A 19,569-nucleotide genomic window follows, 5' to 3' on the forward strand; every position below is an offset into this window, starting at 1 on the left:
GGATTCGCAGAAGCTTTTTTGGGTCTCCAATTGCAGGTTTTCTAAAACTCGATGTGGACGGAGGTTTTTTTCCCAGGATAAAGCACCGTTTGGTTTTCTGGCAAGAGATTTTGAAGGTGTTTCTTGGTGGGCTGTATGTGGAGCTTTCGTAGCCTCATTCGCCATTAATGGCAGAAGCCTTGAAAATAGAGAGACGATTGAGTTTTGTTTGCGGAGTAGCTTGATGGATGTTTTCTTTGCTGTTGTTTGTGCTTGTGCTTCAATGGAGGTAGAAGGGTTACTTGTTTTGGAACAGGAAGTAAAGTTTCCCCACTTTATATGAGTGATTTGAGGTAAAACCGTAAAAGTAAAGTGGTGCAAAGCTTGCAATATGCACCGTCAGTGAGTGCAAATGAAACAAAGTACATATTTTGTATCAGGTAAAGCGCAAATCATAGTTAGAAACCAACGGATGCAAAATTTGTATCCGGTTCAGATTTGTACTGCAAACAAGCAGAACCTAAATAATTTACCTTCATGAACCGTTGAACCAGTACGAAAATATACACATACCTTGTGAATCAACTATTTTTTTTCTTTCAGTTTTGTTTTTGGTGGGTGATTAGTGATTAGTGAACATAGGAAAGCCATCCAAATCAACTGGTCAGCAATCTATAATTAAAATATTCTCCGATTAGATTAATATGTACGCCATGGTAGGTGTTGGAAGGATTTACAGTCGGCAACTCTGCATCCGAATTTGATTGTTTTTACACATAAAACATCTTCAATATTGTTAAGGCTGAAATCAGGTAAGCGATTTGCCAGCCCATTCACGTTCTCTGCGCTTTAGCTTGGCTTGCATCTTGTTGAACTTCTCTTTCCCCTTCTCGAGAAGAGGGTCATGCACCACATACTCATTTGGATCATCCTTCCGGTCCATGCTATCCTGTGTAAGTGTAACTTGCAGATTTTGTTAGAGCATGTTAAAAAGAATAACTCAAAAATTGGCTTTGAGAGGGACTAACAAATGAAGCTTTACCTTTTCAAAAGGATTGCGTGGAAAACTCAACTGATGTGCCTTCCACCCAGATACATCCTCGTCATTACCTTCCCCAGATTTGCTACCTAGTAAGCTGGATTTTGCAGATAAAGACTTCTTAAACTTCTCGAGCTTTGCAAGCACCTGAAAGTAACCAGACCAAAAAACTGCATTAGAGGAGCAGGTACATAAGGATAAGAGTATACAAAGATACAGAAAGGAAGGAAACTTGAAAAAATTCTGTTATTGATAAAAAAAAAAAAGGAAACTTGAAAAAAGATACAGAAACCAATAGATCACTAGTCACATTTCAATTATACATGCAACTCCCCATTTACGTTAATGGAGAAAGAAGGAAGTTCATAGAACATGAGCACCATATGGAAAAAAAAACAGAAGTGAAGCACTACTGTAAAGGGTACTTTGTCTTTTAATAACAAAAAATTGTATTTTATCTTCGTTGTTTACCTCCCCCCCCCCCCCCCAAAAAAAAAAAAAAAAAAAAAAGTTGAGCAGTCTAAGGTGTAAAGCTCCCAGTACTTAATATCATGTCCACAACAAGGTTTGTAGTAGGACTCATGAATGTGAATTAGTGGGAAAAAGCAAATGAATCACATACTGCGGTAAATTTATGTCAGGCTGACAATGTAACTGCTCTTTCCAAGAGAGATGCCGTATTTGAATCAAGAAAGACAACTTCAGCAAATCTAACTAGTGTCAGTAGTTAAAAATTCTTACTTGCCCAATAGGCAGCATAAAAAAGAAACAGAAAAACGAGAACAAATGTAATTTTGTATTCTTATCATTTATTGTAACTTACTTCTTCTGAACGGCCCTGGAGTCTTCGTTTCTTCTGTTTTTGCAATTGTCTTACTCGCTCAGCATGGCCCAAAAGCTGCAAGTCTGCATCTGCTTCAACCATACGTTCAGCCCTTGCTTCTGATCCTATTCCCTTTTTCTTTAACAACAGCTTTTCCTTCTTGGGATGGTCATCAAGTTCTTCGCTGCTGGCCCTGGTGAGCATGCACTATTATTTCTACATGAGAGTTTGCAAACCCTTCAATGTAGTGAAGGGATTCTGGAAGTACTTTCACAAACTAGACATCTGTTATGTTCCATGGAAGAACACATGGTAATGCATTTACACCATTAGGGGAACTCTGCTTCTGACAACAATGATAACTATGACGGGTTGATGTAGCATTACATAACTTTATGTACAATGGTGCTTTTGTACTTTTCCCTTCACTATTAAATATAACAGTACATAGGTCAATTGGCCCAACTACTCGTCCCCTCTAAAGTTCTTTCATTTTTCTTCCTCTCTAAAAGTTGACCTATCCACTCCTAGTTGGTATCAGAGAAATTTGAAATTACTGTGTTTTTTCTCTTAATTGGGTTTGCAGTGGCAATTTCATAATTATGCTGAACAGGAACTCAAGCCACCCTATTTCCTAGTTAAATAATTTGTTATCTTTCTGTTTGAGGCATGATGGAAGAAGAAATTGGATGTGATGTTATTGGAGCTTGTGTTTGTGTTCTTTCCCCAACACCTTAACGCTCTTTTTCTACTATTCTCTTTTTTTTACTATTTTGATATTTTAACTTCTCTAGTTTTCTTCTTATACAGGTTTAATCTAAGTATTGATTGGAAATGTAATTCTATCTATTATAAGGCATCAAATTCATTGATTTTACACATCTTTAAGTAATTTCTTCCACCTTTTGTTCAATTTTAATTAGTTCTTATAAAATCCCAGACTAGAAACTTCTCTCTAGAAATCATTTAACTTAGAAACCCTAAGATCCCCATTAAAACTTCTCCCTCTATATCTCATCTATTCACATACTCTTCCATCCTGTTTTGTTTTCATCATACTTTTCAAGATGTCAAAGAATCTTTCCTTTCTCAGTCTTGAAAATTCTGTTTATGCAGGAGTCCTGTTTGTAGGATCTACAACATCTTGAACAGCATCCAAAAAGATACTATCTACAAGTAGTATTAGGCTTGGCATCTTTTGACAAGACTACAAACAAAGGAGCCTAATATATTGAAAATTAAAGACGTTCAAGTCCTCATCTTTTAATCGTTCATTATCAAATGTCTTCCAGATTTATAGATCAAGTTTTTGCCTCCTGTTGCACTTTTATCTCCAAATTTCATATAAAAAAATTTATATTTGAATCCTCATACTGGGATGATAATGACAACAAAGCTAAAGAGGAAGCCTATCAGCAATCCTTGTACATTGGAAACAATGTACAACTTTGCCCATCCTTCCCAATTGGTATCTTGTCAAGAAGGCAAAATGAAAAAGATGATGACAAAGAAGTAACTAGTAAGACTCTTTCCACTATGAGAAGGCCAAACAGGTAAGACATTGAATCAAAATCCATACCTTGGAGGAGATACTCCATGTTCATCTTGGCTTGATCTCTCTGCACATTAAAAACAAAAACAGCAACAACTGACATCAATATTTTGTCAATGATAAAGACAGAAATGCCATAGTGAATACTGAATGCTCAACTTGACTCAGAAAAGCCTTTTTCCCAACTATATACAGTTGCCACACAGATTCTGTCAAATTGTAAGCTGAATCATTTCTTACAGCTGCAATAAATGTCCTTGGTTTCCCTTAGCTCTTTTAGAACCCTCAACTTGCATCTAATCACTTCTTATTGGTGCAGTAGGTCTCCTATGCACATGCTCAAAATAGGGGTGATCATGGGTCTGGCTGGGCTTAGCACCTCTATTAAGGGCCTTAGACTGAGTCCATGCTGGGCCTAAAAGGCTGAGAAAGGTATTATTTATCAAGTTGCATCCCAACTTCACTTTTATAACTCAGCTCTTGTTGCACCTACATAAAATTCCCCCCCCCCTTTCCTTTTTGGATAGAAAAAACTGGATTAGAACAATGACCGATGCAAAGATGACTGAACGATGACCACGACTGATGTCAATGAGTGACCAGTGGAAATGGAGATATAATGGGAATGTAGAAGGAAGGATGGTGGTTAGAAGAACAGGTGGGTTTGAAACAGGAGAGAAGCATCAGAGGTTTGTAAGAACATTAGTATGGAAAAATTAGTAGAGCAACAGCAATGGGACCCATGTAGAGGTGGCCAGTGCCTCAGTGTGGATGAAGGAATTGCAGAAGTGATGATAGGAATATAAAAGGCATGTACATCACCACAAGGGGGTTTGGAGAAAGAAAAGAGAGAATTTTTTAAAAACATGCTTAGTCAGTGCAGTTAACACCACAAGAAAGCTAGAGCCTAGAGGGGAGATTAGAAACTGGACCATGTGAAGATGGAGGGTGAAGGGTGCCTTGAAGCTATGAAGGTGGCCGGAATTGAGGATGCTCTTCATTTTTGCCAATGAGGAAGAAGCTAAAAGGGTATGGTCCACTGGAGACAGGAATATAGAAGGAGAGTTACCACACTTGGTCCATTGAGAAATGGGGAAATTGTGTTGGAATGCAGGGGTGAAGAAGGCATATTGGATAAGAATTTTCAGATTACCACTCCACCTCTGGAGTACCAAGGTGGTGGAGAATATTGGGGACATTTGTGGAGGCTACCTGGGAATCAACAACTTGGAGGTGGCCAGAGAAACAACAGAGTGGATCAGTATTAGAGTTAGATGGCATGGATATACCCTAGCTTCTGTAATGGTGTTGGATGGAGATTTGATGATAGAAGTGACGATTTGACTGGAGATGCTCCTGGAATGAAGAGCAAAACTAGATGAATATAATGAATTAGTGTGGGTAGAGAAAGAATGGATCTGAAAGTCATTTGCGGGTATGGACATTTCTTTGGAAGTGTGAAGAAGATTTAAAGGGAAGGAGGTGTGCAAGGAGGAGGAGATGGGACAGCTACAGCGGAGATAGTGGAGGAGGACAGTGAAGGGGTCCAGCCTTTTGAGGCCAAGGGTGGTGTGGAAAGGATCAAGTACAATGGATCTGTTGAAGCCACAGCCATTGATTTGACCTGCCACACTGAGACACTTGTATGGCAGGAGGGAATTCAAATGGAGAATAGATTTCAAATTTTAAATGAAGACCACTTGGTCAAGAGGTTTTCCATACAATGCGTTAAGATACTCGGTGAATAGGGGGTAGGGAGTAGGACCAAAAATGATCAAATGCTAATGAGGGAGTCTAATCAAAGAACAGATTTGGTTAAACATGATTGTGCGGTGGAAAAGGGGTAGGCAGGAGAAAACAGGGGTGTGGCATTACAAGGGGAATATCTCCCACGCGCTGAAGAGGTGGGCCACAATGTTTTAAAGGACAGAGTGGTTTCAAACCAAGAACCAGGTAACCTCAATTTAGCCCTTGGTTCAACCCACTTTCAGACCAGCCCACGACTATTAACCCCCTTTTAGACAAATGAGGGGTTTCCATCACAATCTCAACCTCTAACTTCTCCATCCAAAGAAGTAGCAGCAGAGTTTAGCCCCTTGTCAGCAGAGCAGTTCACAAGGAGGCAACACAATGAGTTGTTGATGGGAGGTGATGATACTGCAAGGGAAAGCACCCATGGTACCCAACTACAAGAAGCGAACATGGTGATCAGTGAATAGGCAACGGGGTTTAGTGAGTGGAAAGAAGCAAAAATGGCAATAGTTATTCAAGGAGATGTTATGGAAGATGTGAAAGTAGTGTTGAAATGTTGGAGGTAGTCCTCTTGCCATGGTTTCAGCGGATTGGCCTATGGTGGGGGAGGCATCAAATAGTATACAGGAAGGAAGACTAAAGAACAGAAGTGTGGAGACAGAACTCACGAAAGGCAAACCTGATGCTGAACCATTTAGGTGCGTTTTTAGGGGTGTCACTTTGAGGAATGAGTTAAGAAACAATAACTTTCTTAATGGAGGTGGAGAGAAGGTGATAGGTTACTGCCTATCACAGGGTTTCTTTGAGGGAAATCTCATCCTCAAGAAAGAAAGAAAGGGAGAAGGATCTCAATTCTCACTTCAAATTATTACAATCTCATCTAACACTTTATATACTCATTCAGTTAGGATATTGTTGTAGCTGCCTCAATTGCTCCCACCAATCAGAGATGCCTCAGTTGATGTTGGTGTCTCACATTATCTCCTCCTATATGTTTGTTTGATAGATGGTAAGTCACATGTAAGAGGCTGATAGACCACTGGCTGCTGGACTGAGTGTCTAGGCCATAGCTTCATGGACTGGCCTGTGTTCCTATTAGAACTTTGGAGGAAAGGGCAGAAAGGGCAAGAAAACTCAAAAAGAGAGTTATTCAGGTTTGCATGGGGGTTAAATGACAATGCAGGGAGTGGCTAAGGATGGAAAAGAGGGAAAGGGGGGGGGGGGGGGGGGGGGGGGGGGGAGTTTTCCCCTGAACAAGGTGGAATTGTTTCTTAGACACAAGTCGAGGGTCAGACATGAAGATAGTCTCATGGAATATCTAGGGCCTAAGTTTAGGTTGCAAAAGTGGTGGCAGGTTCTTATGTGAAAACATGAAAAGCAAATGTTCTTTGTTTACAAGAAACTAAGGTGGAACTTGTGAAAGATCAAACTTTCAGAAGCATCCGGGGAGATAATAACTATGATTGGGTATCTTTGCTGGTTGTGGGTACATCAAGGGGTATGTTAGTTATATGGGATATAGAGGTGGTGGGGGTGAAAGGCACATTAGTGGGAGTGAGGCAATTCTCTATATCATTGTGGTGCTATGTGTTGGAGGACGGATGGGAATTCTCTCTCACTTCAATTTATGGCCCAAATGATGATAGACCGAGGGAAAGTTTATGGACAGAACTTAATGGAGTTAGAGAAAGGTGGGAGAAACCATGGGCTATTGGGTGACATTTCAACACTATGAGATTTGCTTTTGAAAAGAAAGGGGGGTCCAGGTTGAATGGGGGAATGAGAGGTTTTCCAAATTCATGAAGAGTTCAGTTTTCTCCAATCGGGAAAAAAACTTCAGCTTTCAGTATAAATTTGTTCTCCAGCACTTTGTCCATGTTTGATAGATCCTAATCCCTGTGCATCTGCATCACTTGATGGCACAGGTAAAACAAGGAGTGCTTTGCCATCCTTTTTTTCAATAACAAGAATCATGTGGTTAATTGACAAGTGACTTCGTCGGCGTTGATGGATTTCGTCGGCAGCAAAAGATCTCACCGGCGGCAGCCTACTGAAAGGAATGGCTTTCGCAGTTTCGCCACTGTCAAAAGATGGGACCAGGGTATCTTGATCAGAAGCGGGAATGCTTTCCCTCAAGAGAGACGGAGGGACAGGCCGGAAAGAATGGTTACCCTTGGGTTTGGCCGTCAGAAGGTAAGGTGAGCATTAAAGCTAACCAGCGACACCTTTTCCTGGAAGTAGATGCCGGAGGAGTGGAAAGGCGGAAGGATTTTCTTTAGGTGTGCCTGGTCGGATGTTTTGACTGGAAAGACTTGAGGGTGGAGAAGGTAGGTCAGTGGGTGTCTAAAGCTTGGGGTTGTTCGAAAGGCATTGAGGTGCGTAGGCTTGATGACAAGTATTGGCTCTTCCTCCTCCCTTCTCAGTAAGACGCTAGAAGAGTGGTGAACTTTGGCTCCAGATGTTTCAAAGGTTCTCTGTTGCACCTCGAACATTGGTCAGACTCGTCTGGAACTTGGCAATCCTCCAAGGACATACCTGGTTTTGTGTGGGTAAGGGTCTATGGTTTGCCGTTACACCTTGGGAGCACGAATCTTGCCAGAGGCATAGGGTACCTCTGCGGAGACTTTTTGGAAACCGATAACTCTAAAGCTAGTAAAGGTAGTGCAGAGTTTTTTCGGGTAAAAGCGCACTGGTCAAGGGTACCTCCCCCGACGATTAATGTAGTAGTGGGTAATTCACTGTATGTGGTTACAATCTGGCCAGAGATAAAGCAGGAAAAGATGCCTGTGCAGGTGGATTTTGCTGAAGCAGTGCAAGTTGAGCAGAAGCACGAATCTTGCCAGAGGCATAGGGTACCTCTGCGGAGACTTTTTGGAAACCGATAACTCTAAAGCTAGTAAAGGTAGTGCAGAGTTTTTTCGGGTAAAAGCGCACTGGTCAAGGGTACCTCCCCCGACGATTAATGTAGTAGTGGGTAATTCACTGTATGTGGTTACAATCTGGCCAGAGATAAAGCCGGAAAAGATGCCTGTGCAGGCGGATTTTGCTGAAGCAGTGCAAGTTGAGCAGAATCTGATTCAGCAAGCTCTGGCAGGCTTCTCCATTCCCGACGACACCAAAGGGAGGTTGGGAAACTCCGATGGCTTAGAGAAGCAAGCGGAGGAGTGTTCAACCACTTTGGAAGTTTCTAGGGCTCATAGCAGTGCTAGAGCTGGAGAAGAAGATGGTTGGCAGATAGTCAGGGGAAGGAGAAGTAAGAAACATCAGAACCAATGGACTTTGGATCGAACGGTCAAGAAGGAAAGGCAGGCTGGACTGACTCGAGAATGGGGTTTAAATCTTTTCAAATTTTAAAAAACCTGGAAGTAGCGGATGAAAAGTCCTTTTTAGACCACTTAGCAGGCGCAGTTTTGCATCGGTTCAAGTTGAAGGGGAGGGATTTGGAACTGGCTATTTTGGGCGAACCAAGTCAGACTAATCATCCTAGTGGGCCTGGCCTAGTTCGGTTTAAAAGCCCTCCCAGAATGGTGTTTAAGGGAAAGCCTTCGGCGCAAGGATCATGAAAGGGGAAAGAGGTGGCGGTGTCTGCTTCTTCAGAAGAGTCAGACACAGAAGAACCTTTCTCGCAGGATGACGGTAGTTCTATCTCAACCTTCATAGAAAGCTGGTCCAGAAGTAAAACCTCGAGCTAGGAGACACAGATGGAACCGAGCTCTCCGATTCCTCAACCAGTCCCTTCGTCTCCTGTGGCTCAGGACTGTAGAGGCCTAGAAGGGACAGAGGCCTTTAGTGGGGGGGAGAGTGGACAAGGAGGTGATCCTCTTAGCCAAGAGACAGAAAGGGAGAGTTCTATGGACGGTGTTTTGTTGTAAAGGAATACGGAAGACTCAGTTATGGCAGGGGCTTTGACTGCGTTAGAAGGTTCACCACCTGTCTTCTAGGAAACATTAGCAATGATTTTACCAGGAAACAAAGAAGCTGTTGGTTCCCATGCAGTGTCTCAGCATCAGATGGTTAACCTAAGGTACGCAAAGGAGGAAGAGGTATTGGTGTGGGTTCTGTCTAAGCTGTTGTCGTTTGGCGAGTTTCTGGGTATCTCTATAAGAGGCTTGGAGGACGAAACAAAAGCTTTGTTGGTTGCAATTGAGAATAGACACTTAATGGAGAGGGGCAAGAAGAACCGGAGGCAACCTAAAGAGCTGTATCGTCTGGCCTGGGGCCTTAATGATGGAGGGGTGGGGAGCCAAAATAGCAGATCCGTAAGAAGATAATTTATGGAGAACTTGAAATTGATTTCGTGGAATGTGAGAGGACTTGGCTCTGGTAGAAGGAGACTGGTGATTGGGAATTTTTTTAAGGAAAAGAAACCTGATATCCTTTTGTTGCAGGAAACGGAACTCCAAAATTTCAGCTCCAGAATAGTGAGAAGTGTATGGGGTTTTGGCCCATGTGATTGGCTGTCACTACCGTCAGTTAACACTGCTGGCGGTGTAGCTGTAATTTGGAACACAAGCAGCTTTAAGCAGCTAGACAAAGAGGCTGGCAGATTTTCTGTTTCAGTTAGACTGCACTGGATCCCATCTGATGTTTCTTTGGTTGTGACAGGAGTTTATGGCCCCGTTGAGTCCAGCCTAAAAGAAACTTTCTGGGCGGAGCTAGAGGGTGTGAGAAGGAAGTGGAGTGGACCCTGGACAATTGGTGGGGATTTCAATGCCATCCTAAGGGTGGAAGACAAAAAGGACAGCACTAGATCAGATAGAGGTATGCAGTTATTTTCAGATTTCATGCAGAAATGGGAGTTGATTGATCTGCCTCTGGCCGGGGCGTCATATACTTGGACTAACAACCAAGAGCAGCCTTCTCTGGTCAGATTGGATAGGTTTGTAATTTCCAATGAATGGGAGGAACTCTTTCCCAATTCGATTCAAGCACTTCTGAGACCAGTTTCAGACCATGTGCCCTTGCAGCTAAACATAAATGGAATTAGAAGACAGGGTCAACCTTTTAGGCTGGAGCACTGTTGGCTGGGAGAGGAACATTTGATTCCTTTGTCAAGAGGTGGTGGGCTGAAGCTTCTTTTGAAGGCACTGCAAGTCATGTCTTAAGCAAGAAGCTCCAATGGCTTAAAAGCAAAATAAAGGAGTGGCAAAAGGATAGCCAGAAAGCTGATGAAATCAAAAAAGCTGAATGTCTGAAGATCATTAAGGAACTGGACCTTCTGGAAGAAGCAGGTACCTGGGGGAAGACCAAAGGCTGAAAAGGTTGCTTGTTAAAAAGAATTTTGATGTGTTGGCTTTTCAGGAGGAGATCAAGTGGAGGCAAAGATCAAGAATCAAGTGGTTAAAGGCAGGCGACAGTAATACTGCCTTCTTCCACAAAATGGCCAATGCAAGACGGAGAGTTAACTCAATTTCGAGGCTGGTCATAGTCTCATATATGGTTGTGAGGTGGAAGAGAAAGGAGAAATTGAGAAGGCTACTGTCAGTTTCTATGAGAACTTATACAAAGAACAGTGCAGATTTAGGCCAAAGCCAGAGGGGCTGAGTTTCAAAAGCCTTTCTGGGCAAGAGGCAGAAGAGCTGGAAAAGCCTTTCTCAGAGGTTGAAATCAAGAAAGCTGTGGATGAGCTGGAAGGGGAGAAGGCTCCTGGATCCGATGGTTTTACCATCTGTTTCTTTAAAAAATATTGGGAGCTAGTCAAACAAGATTTTCTAAAAAGTCTTTAAGGAATTCCATACTTCGGTGTGGCTTTTGAGAGGAATGGGGAGACAGGTCTGGTTTGTAAAGTGGGCCTAGAGAAGGCTTACGATCATGTAAACTGGGCTTATCTAGATTACATGTTGGACAGAATGCAGTTTGGGCAGAAATGGAGAAACTGGATGAAAGTTTGTATCACAACCTCTAGTTTCTCAGTTTTGATCAATGGGGCAGCTAGAGGCAAGTTCAGAAATTCGAGGGGTTTAAGACAAGGTGACCCTCTGCCACCTTTGCTGTTCTTGAGAGTAATGAAGGGCTTAAGCAAAATGACTGAGAGAGTGGCAGAACCAGGCCTGCTGGGAGGTTTTGAGATCAGTCCTGGAGGTACAAGAGTCTCATTGCTGCAGTATGCTGATGACACTATTTTTTTGTGAGGCTTCTCCGGAGAAGGTCCTTAATCTCCGCTTCCTTTTGAGGGTGGTGTCAGGTCTGAAAGTTAACTTCTCTAAAAGTGAAATGCTACCAGTTGGGACCATCTCGGATCTTGAAGAGTTGGCTGAAGTATTGGGGTGTAAAACAGGTAAATTCCCCTCCTCTTACCTTGGTCTTCCCTTAGGGGCAAAGAGCAACTCAAGCAGCATTTGGAATCCCGTTTTAGAAAGAGTTGATAGAAAACTTGCCTCGTGGGAAGCTAGATATCTCTCCAAAGGGGTAAATTGGTTTTGGTTAAGAGTGTTCTGGCCAGCTTGCCAACCTACTATTTGTCTCTCTTCTTGATACCCACGGAGGTGGCTGTGAAGATTGAGAAAAAGATGAGGGACTGTCTGTGGCAAAGGTGGAAAGACTCCTCGAAGTACCACTTGGTAAAATGGGAAGAAATATGCAAGCCCATTTCCCATGGTGGGCTTGGGATTAGGAAGGTGAAACTCTTCAACCTTGCTCTCTTGGGAAGCTGGTTTTGGAGATTCTCCACTGAGAGTCAGGAGCTGTGGAAGATGTTAATAGCCAAAAAATATGGTTTTAGTGAAAATGGTAGGGATGTCGGAGGGTCACAGCAATCTTTTGGGTGTAGTGTATGGAAAGGTGATAAAGACTATACTCTTTTCATCAGAGGTATTTCTTATAAAGTAGGAGATGGTAGGCGACTGAAGTTCTGGTTGGATCCTTGGTGTGGTGACTTCTCTCTAAAAGAAAGGTTCCCTGTTTTGTATGAAGCAGGAAGACAATTTGGTGTTGGTTGCAGATTGTTTTGCACAGGTGGAAGGGGTTCTAGTTTGGTTCCCTGCTTTCAGAAGGAATTTCAACGACTGGGAATTGGATCAGGTGGCTGAACTGCTCTCCGTGATTCAAGAACAACACCCAGATCTGCAATCTGAGGATACTAGATGCAGGTTGTGGTCCAAATCTGGTTGTTTTACTGTCAAATCTTTCTATCTGGGCTTGCTGGGGAGTAACAGCCAGCCCTTCCCATCTAGAGACATATGGGAGACTGCAGCTCCTTTGAAATTCATTTTTTTTTTCTGTGGGTAGCCGCAAAAAGAAAATGTCTCACCAAAGGAATGTTGAGTAGGAAGGGTTTCAACTTATCAGATTTAAACTGTCCCTTGTGCAATTTGGCTCCAGGAACAGCAAATTACCTTTTTTTACACTGTGGTTTCACAGCAGAGGTGTGGCAGCACTTCCTTAGAGCTATAAATCTGAGTTGGTGCTGGCCGGAATCAGTCTTTGGTTTGCTACAAGGGTGGAGAGTTCTTCGTATGTCCAAGGAAGGAAAGCTAGTATAGTCTGCCGTTCCAGCTGCTGTTTTATGGGCAATCTGGATAGAAAGAAACAATAGGATTTTTGAACAAAAAAACAGGACTGAGGCTGGGGTGATTAACTTTGTAGTAGAAGAGTTGAGAAGCTGGTTGTCTAGCTCTGATTTGTTTAAAGATGTTTTTTGTTCTGGGGCTTTTTTGAGGGTGAACTTTTTTGGGGGGCTGTAAGGTTGTTTGTATAGCCTCTTGTACAGTCTTTTTACAGCTCATACTGAATAGAACACTTTACCTTTTCAAAAAAAAAAAAAAGAACAAATGGGAACTGGCGGATTTGCCTCTAACAGGCGATAAATACACTTGGACAAATAATCAGGAAGAGGCAACATTGGTGAAACTGGACCTCTTTGTGATTTCTACAGGGTGGAAGAAATTTTTCCAAACATCTCTCTTGAGGCTTTGCCAAGACTTCTATTAGATCATGCACCAGTATGTGGACTGCAAAGGAATTCAATCAAAACCATTGCCATTCAGGTTTGAAAATCTATGTCTGCAAGAAGAAGGTTTTGTTGAACAGGTGAGAAAGTGGAAGAAACACAGGTGGAAGGTTCAGCCAGTCATATTTTCAGAAAAAAAAAAACTGAAAACACTATAAGAAAAAATAAAGGTGTGAAGAACTGAAGTTTTCAAGGGGCTGGAACAGGGAAAAAAATAATAAGTGTCTGGAAACAATACAAGTAGATAGGGCAGTGGAGGAAGGTCACAAGAGGAGAAGAGAAGATTAACTGCTAAGATGGAATTTGACAAGGTGGCTTTTCAAGAGGAGATGAAGCAGAGACAAAGAGCCAAGTGTCTTTGGCTAAAAGAAGGTGAAAATAACACCAAAATTTTCCATAGAATGGCATCTGCTAGAAGAAGGGAAAACTCCATAAAAGGGCTGGTGATAAATGGTGAGGTGGTGGAGGAGAAGGATAAAATAATTGCAATGCCTATAGGCATTGGAGCCTATTAGAAAGAATGCAACAGTAGGGTCTTTGATAATGCTGCACATCCTTTGGAAGCTGTTATAGGGAGGATATAAAGGACCATCATTGGCTGAGTCTGCTGCATAAGAGAATCCAGCATCTTAAATACCAGCATTTGTGTTCCCACTGGGAGGGTAATTGCTTTTTATGATAACTTTGATGTTTTAAATCTGGAATGGTTTTGTATCTTCCATCTTCTTTTTGTACAGACTTTACACACTTGTAAGTGCTCTGTTAAGGGAGCCTTTCCCTCCTTTTTTATTGCAAAAATGATACCTTACTTGTCATAAAAAAAAGCACTACAACACCTGTTGACAAGCTAAGCTTGGTACCCTAGGCTCATCCCATTCCTGAGCACAGTAGACAAAGCCACAAAAAGCTTTCCCTTGAAACTTCTTTTTGTACAGACTTTACACACTTGTAAGTGCTCTGTTAAGGGAGCCTTTCCCTCCTTTTTTATTGCAAAAATGATACCTTACTTGTCATAAAAAAAAAAGCACTACAACACCTGTTGACAAGCTAAGCTTGGTACCCTAGGCTCATCCCATTCCTGAGCACAGTAGACAAAGCCACAAAAAGCTTTCCCTTGAAACTTCTTTTAGTAGCTTCTCCAAAGCAGTTCAACAAAAGTTTCATCCCTCCCAAATGGGCCCATAGAATGGTTTGTTTCCATCATATTCAAGCCTTGGAAACCTGTCCAGAAAACCCCAACCCCTCCCATGCACCCACCCACAACAAACCATTGTATGGGAGAGAACAGAAACCAATAATAACAACAATGGCATGTGATACACAAATACGATGCCTTAAACATCAACAATAAATAGGGCAATTGAACAGCAAACAGAATGATGCATCAGCATCAAGTATCCATAAAACCAAGAATATAATTAGGAAATTCAAAAAAAAAAAAAAAAAAAACAGAGCTCTTCAGTACCATTGGGTAATTTTTGCCTGGTTGGAAGATCTCCAAGCTCCTTCCGCTTTTTAAGAATTTGCAGACGCATGCGTTCATCAAATTTAGCCTCATCATCATCATCATTGTCGTCGTCGTCATCGTCGTCATCACTGACATCATGAGAAGTAGAATCTGGGCCTTTTTGTGGATCTCCTTTCTTTCCACTTAGAGCTTCTCTCACAGATAATTGCAAATCCCTTGCTTTCTTGACTTCTGATGGGTCCTGGATTCAAAAACCACCATCAGAATATAGTGTACCACAACACTAAAAGAAAATAAAGTTGCATTTTAATGAGTAAAGACAGCAAAAAAAAAATCTGCATGTAATGAAGGTCAAACCATCGCAGCTGGCAATAAGTTATTAGATTATCGCCAGCCAGCTTTGATGGCTGTCCTTTACATGTATGGTGCATTACAACGAAAAAAAAAAGTGGCATAGAGAGAGCTACTAATAACTGGTCCAAGATTGCGCATTAATGCATCTAGCTAGGACAGCAAATTCCAAATTTGAGAGGTTTTCTTAACTGGTATTGAAAATATAGTGGTGCTTCAAATCTCAAATGGCAAACTCACAATCTGAGATTAAGATGTTAACCTCATTAGGAGAATTATGATGCTGACCCACTAAAAATAGTTTTACTAAGACAGTAAGACATTGTATGCAACAGAATACAACAGCTAATGGGTGGAGAAAATTGTCTCAGCTAACAGTTCTGAAATTTCATATAGTCGAGACCATATTTGCTAACTGTGCTGACTAAAACAAGAATTTCCAACCATCAAGTTGAAGCAATTGGCATTGTGTTTGGGAAGAAACAGCTAGAAAGAATGCATTGAAGACTAAGTTTTAAGATTGCATGAGTTGTGGCTCAGTAGTCAGAAGAAAGCTTCCCCAAAAGAAGATGGTTGCAGGATTTCAATAGATGCTAAAATGGTTTCAAATGTTTAACAATCTAAATTATCTAATATTCATCATTCAATGATAGAAAACTGGAAGCTGGGAAAAGAGCAAAGAAAATCTAAGCCCTTAGTGAAAACAATGACCTAACCATCAATCAAAGAAAAAGGAAAAATAAAGCAGGTAATATAAACAAAGAAATGGAGACAAGCAAGCTTCACTATCTAAAGATGTACAAGTGTTTTCTGAAAAGCTTGCATCTTATATGTTTATCATTTTTTTTCTTTGAAACTGTATATGTCTATCCATTTTTATGCTGTTTTATTACCATTTCTTTTCTTGGTATTTCTTCTTTGAGGAGACGAGGATCATTCAGCACATCATGACTACTCTTAATTTTCTCTTTTATGGTTGCCAATTCCTTCTCCTCTTCTTCTGCTTCTTCTCCAAATGAAAGCAAGTTCAGCTTTCTGCATTTTGCAAATATCATAGTTAAATACCTAAAAGTGCGACATTATTACTGATAACAGATTTGGATACCGCATGCATGTAGTTTCTCTCTGTATCATAAAATAAAAGACTAGGCTTTAATAGGAAAATAGTAGAGAACACACTTTACAGCTTTCTTCTTTTGATCTCTGCTCTCAGAGTCAGTTGTGGAGTAAGGCAAAGATTTTCCAGATGCTTGCCTGGGAACAATATCATCAAAAGGGTTCCACAAAACCTGAAACATATGATTTCAAGAATTAACTGCATGACCCTGGAGAAAATATAGTTGAGGATAAAAATCTATTTCCATTCTATAATCAGACTTGAGGTAGGCAGAAACTCATTTAAGTTGGTAAAGAAAAAGAATTCACGTTTACATGATGTCCTATGAATAATGAGAATGGAAAAAAAGGTCAAGAAGTGCTCAAAAACATCCCGCACGCATTGCTTTCTACAACCGTACACAGGAGAATAGCCACTATTGCATCCTAGAAGCCAGCCTACCTCAACAGACAGTATTCTTGGTGGGTCCAATGGCCTGTCATTCTTATCAGTCTCAATATCACCTAATCTTAGAAGATTAAAAATGGAATCACCTGTTACCTGTAAAAGTGGAAACGAGTTCAACACAACCAATTTCAGGAAACAAATGCATAGGATAGTAGGGAAAAATCATTATTACCTTCCCAAAAATGGTATTCCTTCTATCAAGCCAGTCACAGCGATCCAATGTTATAAAAAACTGGCTTCCATTTGAATGAGGTGATCCCGCATTTGCGCATGCAACTAAGCCCCTGTGCTTGAATCTCAGTCGCGAATGGAACTCATCAGCAAAAACACTTCCATAAATGCTTTCACCACCTGCAAATAACAAGAGTCATGCTTCCCTTGATATTATAAACCAGTTACTCTAATGTTACTAATCAAAATTAGCTACACAATACATCTAGCTAAATTTATGCTCTCCATCATTTTGGGAGAAACAAATCAAAACTTAGTTGAATCCCACCGAATATATCTTCAGAGAACAGATTGTTAGCTGATATAAACACGGAGTTGCAGTTGGAAATATCAGTATTTTTTGCAGTCTTAATTATATAAACTAACTACTAGCTGTGCTCGTAGTTATAAATTATAATTCCAAACAAAAAACACAGATCCTGGTTATAATCTCAAAGAACCATCAGTCATTAGAAATGTATTACTTCGCATCAGCTAATCGAATCCCACTTAATATATCTCCAAACAACACATTGTTAGCTGATATAAACACGGGGTTGCAGTTAGAAATATCACTGTTTTTTGCAATCTTAATTATATAAACTAACTACTAGCTGTGCTCGTAGTTATAAATTATAATTCCAAACAAAAAACACAGATCCTGGTTATAATCTCAAAGAACCATCAGTCATTCGAAATGTATTGCTTCGCATCAGCTAATGGAATCCCAATTCATTCCATTCAGCGAAGAGACAGAATTTTTGCTACTCTAACTAATGAACGGCCTTCTCCTTTTTCCTTTGATCCATACAATCACCAAAGAATGATTCCATTTACGAGTGCAATAATAACATGAAACAGAAAACTCTCCCAGGCAAAGGAGAATATTCGGGGAATTAAGAAAAGAGTAACATATGCTGCAACTAACTAACAAAAATTGAGATAAAAGAATGTCCATAATCGATTCAAACTAATGAGATTTACCAGTGCCACTTCCGGTGGGATCGCCGCCTTGAACAAGAAAGGACTTGATGATTCGGTGGAAAATGGTACTATCGTAGTAACCCTCGAGGCAAAGCTGGACGAAGTTCCTCACTGCCTTGGGCGCTTCTTTGGGCCAAAGCTCAATGTCTAGTGGTCCATGGGTCGTCTTCAGTATGACCTTCCCCTTCGTCGGCGGCTCCAAGACGTAGATAGAAGACATCGATGCGGATTGTTTAATGTTCCATGTTCTCTTCCTCCACCAACCGTTTGTGTTTATGTCCCAGTTAACCACGCAGATAATGCTTCTCCAGAAATAATGGCGTTAATTAATAAAAGCTCGTTGCCAATGTCTCACCGAATTGCTGCTTCAGCGTTGACGTACTCTTTAAACCATGAAATGCCTTGTTTTTGGATTCCGAATGTCTGATACATGAGCTATGAACATCCTCCAGGAGCAAGTCTTGACCCAAGCGGACCCGTTCGTCATTTTCCTGTGCTCAGATTGGGTTAGCCATGAATTTTAGAGTCCGTTTGGTTTGTAATCGGAATCAGAACGATCTATTTTCCCTCTATTTGGTCAGACTAGAATTGAAAGCAGAACTAAATTTGGCTGGAATGGATTCTCATTCTTAATAGGATGGAAAGGGAATGACCATTTTCTTATAAATGGGGAAACGTCATTCCACCAAAAATGAGAATTGGATTTCGCCCAATCAAATAGTTGAGATTGGAATGTACCATTTGAAATCTGATTTGAGACCTTTATTCCCACAGACCAAATAGATCCTTAAATCTGTCGGATTCAAATTAAGATAGTCGATTTGGTTTGGACGATTAGGGTTCTTTTAACCAATACTGAAGTAATGCAAATTACTTCCACCTATGCATCTCACACCGTTGATCTGGAATATTATTATCATAGAAATTAATGCACAATTTGGGAATCAAGATTAGCTGTGTACCGGATGCTGTGTCCAGCAGGGCTAGAGCTGCAACTTGGGTCGGGTTGGGCTGGGAACTGGCAAAATTTTCCGGTGGGTCGCCCCCCCCCCCCTCCCCCAACACAAACCTGCTTTGGACACAATGTCAAAACACAAAAAAACCGGACCAACAACTTGGAACTCATGTGGGACCGTTAGGTTGTGTTTGGGGTTGTATCCTTCCTTTCCCTTGTGATATTCTATATAGATCGTGTGAAATAAATAGACTTGTTCATGAGTTGGGTTCGGACTTGACTTTTACCAAAATTTCAATAGACCCTTTTGTTTGAAAAATGGGATTTGGGCCTTTTTTTTGGGGGGGGGGGATTTTTATAAGACATATGAACTTATGTATTATGTGTTGTGGTATTAGGCTAAATTTGACCCTTCCCTAATATTATTTTTGTAAGACATACGAACTTATGTATTATGTGTTAAATTTAATAATGTTTTAGAGTATTACATGAAGAATAACGAGAGTTTATGTCTTTTCCTCTTGGATTCTAATGTTTTACTGCACAAGATTTCTGGACTAGTTTCTTCCTTTTTTTTTGTTGGTTAAGTTTATGTATATTCCTAGGTCTCTTTCATCTGCACATCTATCTTGTGGCTCAAAAGGCCAAATTCTCATATAGTTTTTGTGTGTGGGACATAGGACCTGTTGCTTGTATTTTTTGGTATAGATTTTCATCTATCACAAAAATATCAAATAATTGAAAATTGTGATATTTGTTCATTTTATTTATTTATTTATTACTTATACATAACAAAAAATAAATACAAAATTAGATGTAGCTTTGGACTTAGTTTGCCCCACCTTCAAATGCAGATAAGGTAGGGTTGGAGAGGGTTTTGTAATTTCATGTATGCCAAGGGTTTAGATTTTAAAATCCCAACCAGTTTCATGTTTTGGTGGGTG

The 19,569-nt window shown here is 40.8% G+C and overlaps 1 protein-coding gene across 1 annotated transcript; it reads right to left on the minus strand.

The window, feature by feature from the left end:
* Window positions 1-652: 652 nt before the first annotated feature.
* Window positions 653-18,735, minus strand: LOC104590408 (Cyclophilin-like peptidyl-prolyl cis-trans isomerase family protein). The gene is made up of 10 exons (XM_088889199.1): window positions 17,671-18,735; window positions 16,649-16,827; window positions 16,471-16,569; window positions 16,092-16,201; window positions 15,806-15,947; window positions 14,559-14,802; window positions 3,421-3,460; window positions 1,842-2,034; window positions 1,022-1,165; window positions 653-928 (listed from the first exon to the last, which is right to left on the minus strand). The coding sequence occupies exons 1-10, from the start codon at window positions 17,888-17,890 to the stop codon at window positions 788-790; spliced, it is 1,512 nt and encodes a 503-aa protein (XP_088745325.1). The 5' UTR covers window positions 17,891-18,735; the 3' UTR covers window positions 653-787.
* Window positions 18,736-19,569: the final 834 nt, after the last annotated feature.

The sequence above is a fragment of the Nelumbo nucifera genome, chromosome 6 (assembly GCF_055504915.1).
Source record: "Nelumbo nucifera cultivar China Antique chromosome 6, China Antique-T2T, whole genome shotgun sequence".
Classification (NCBI taxonomy): domain Eukaryota; kingdom Viridiplantae; phylum Streptophyta; class Magnoliopsida; order Proteales; family Nelumbonaceae; genus Nelumbo; species Nelumbo nucifera.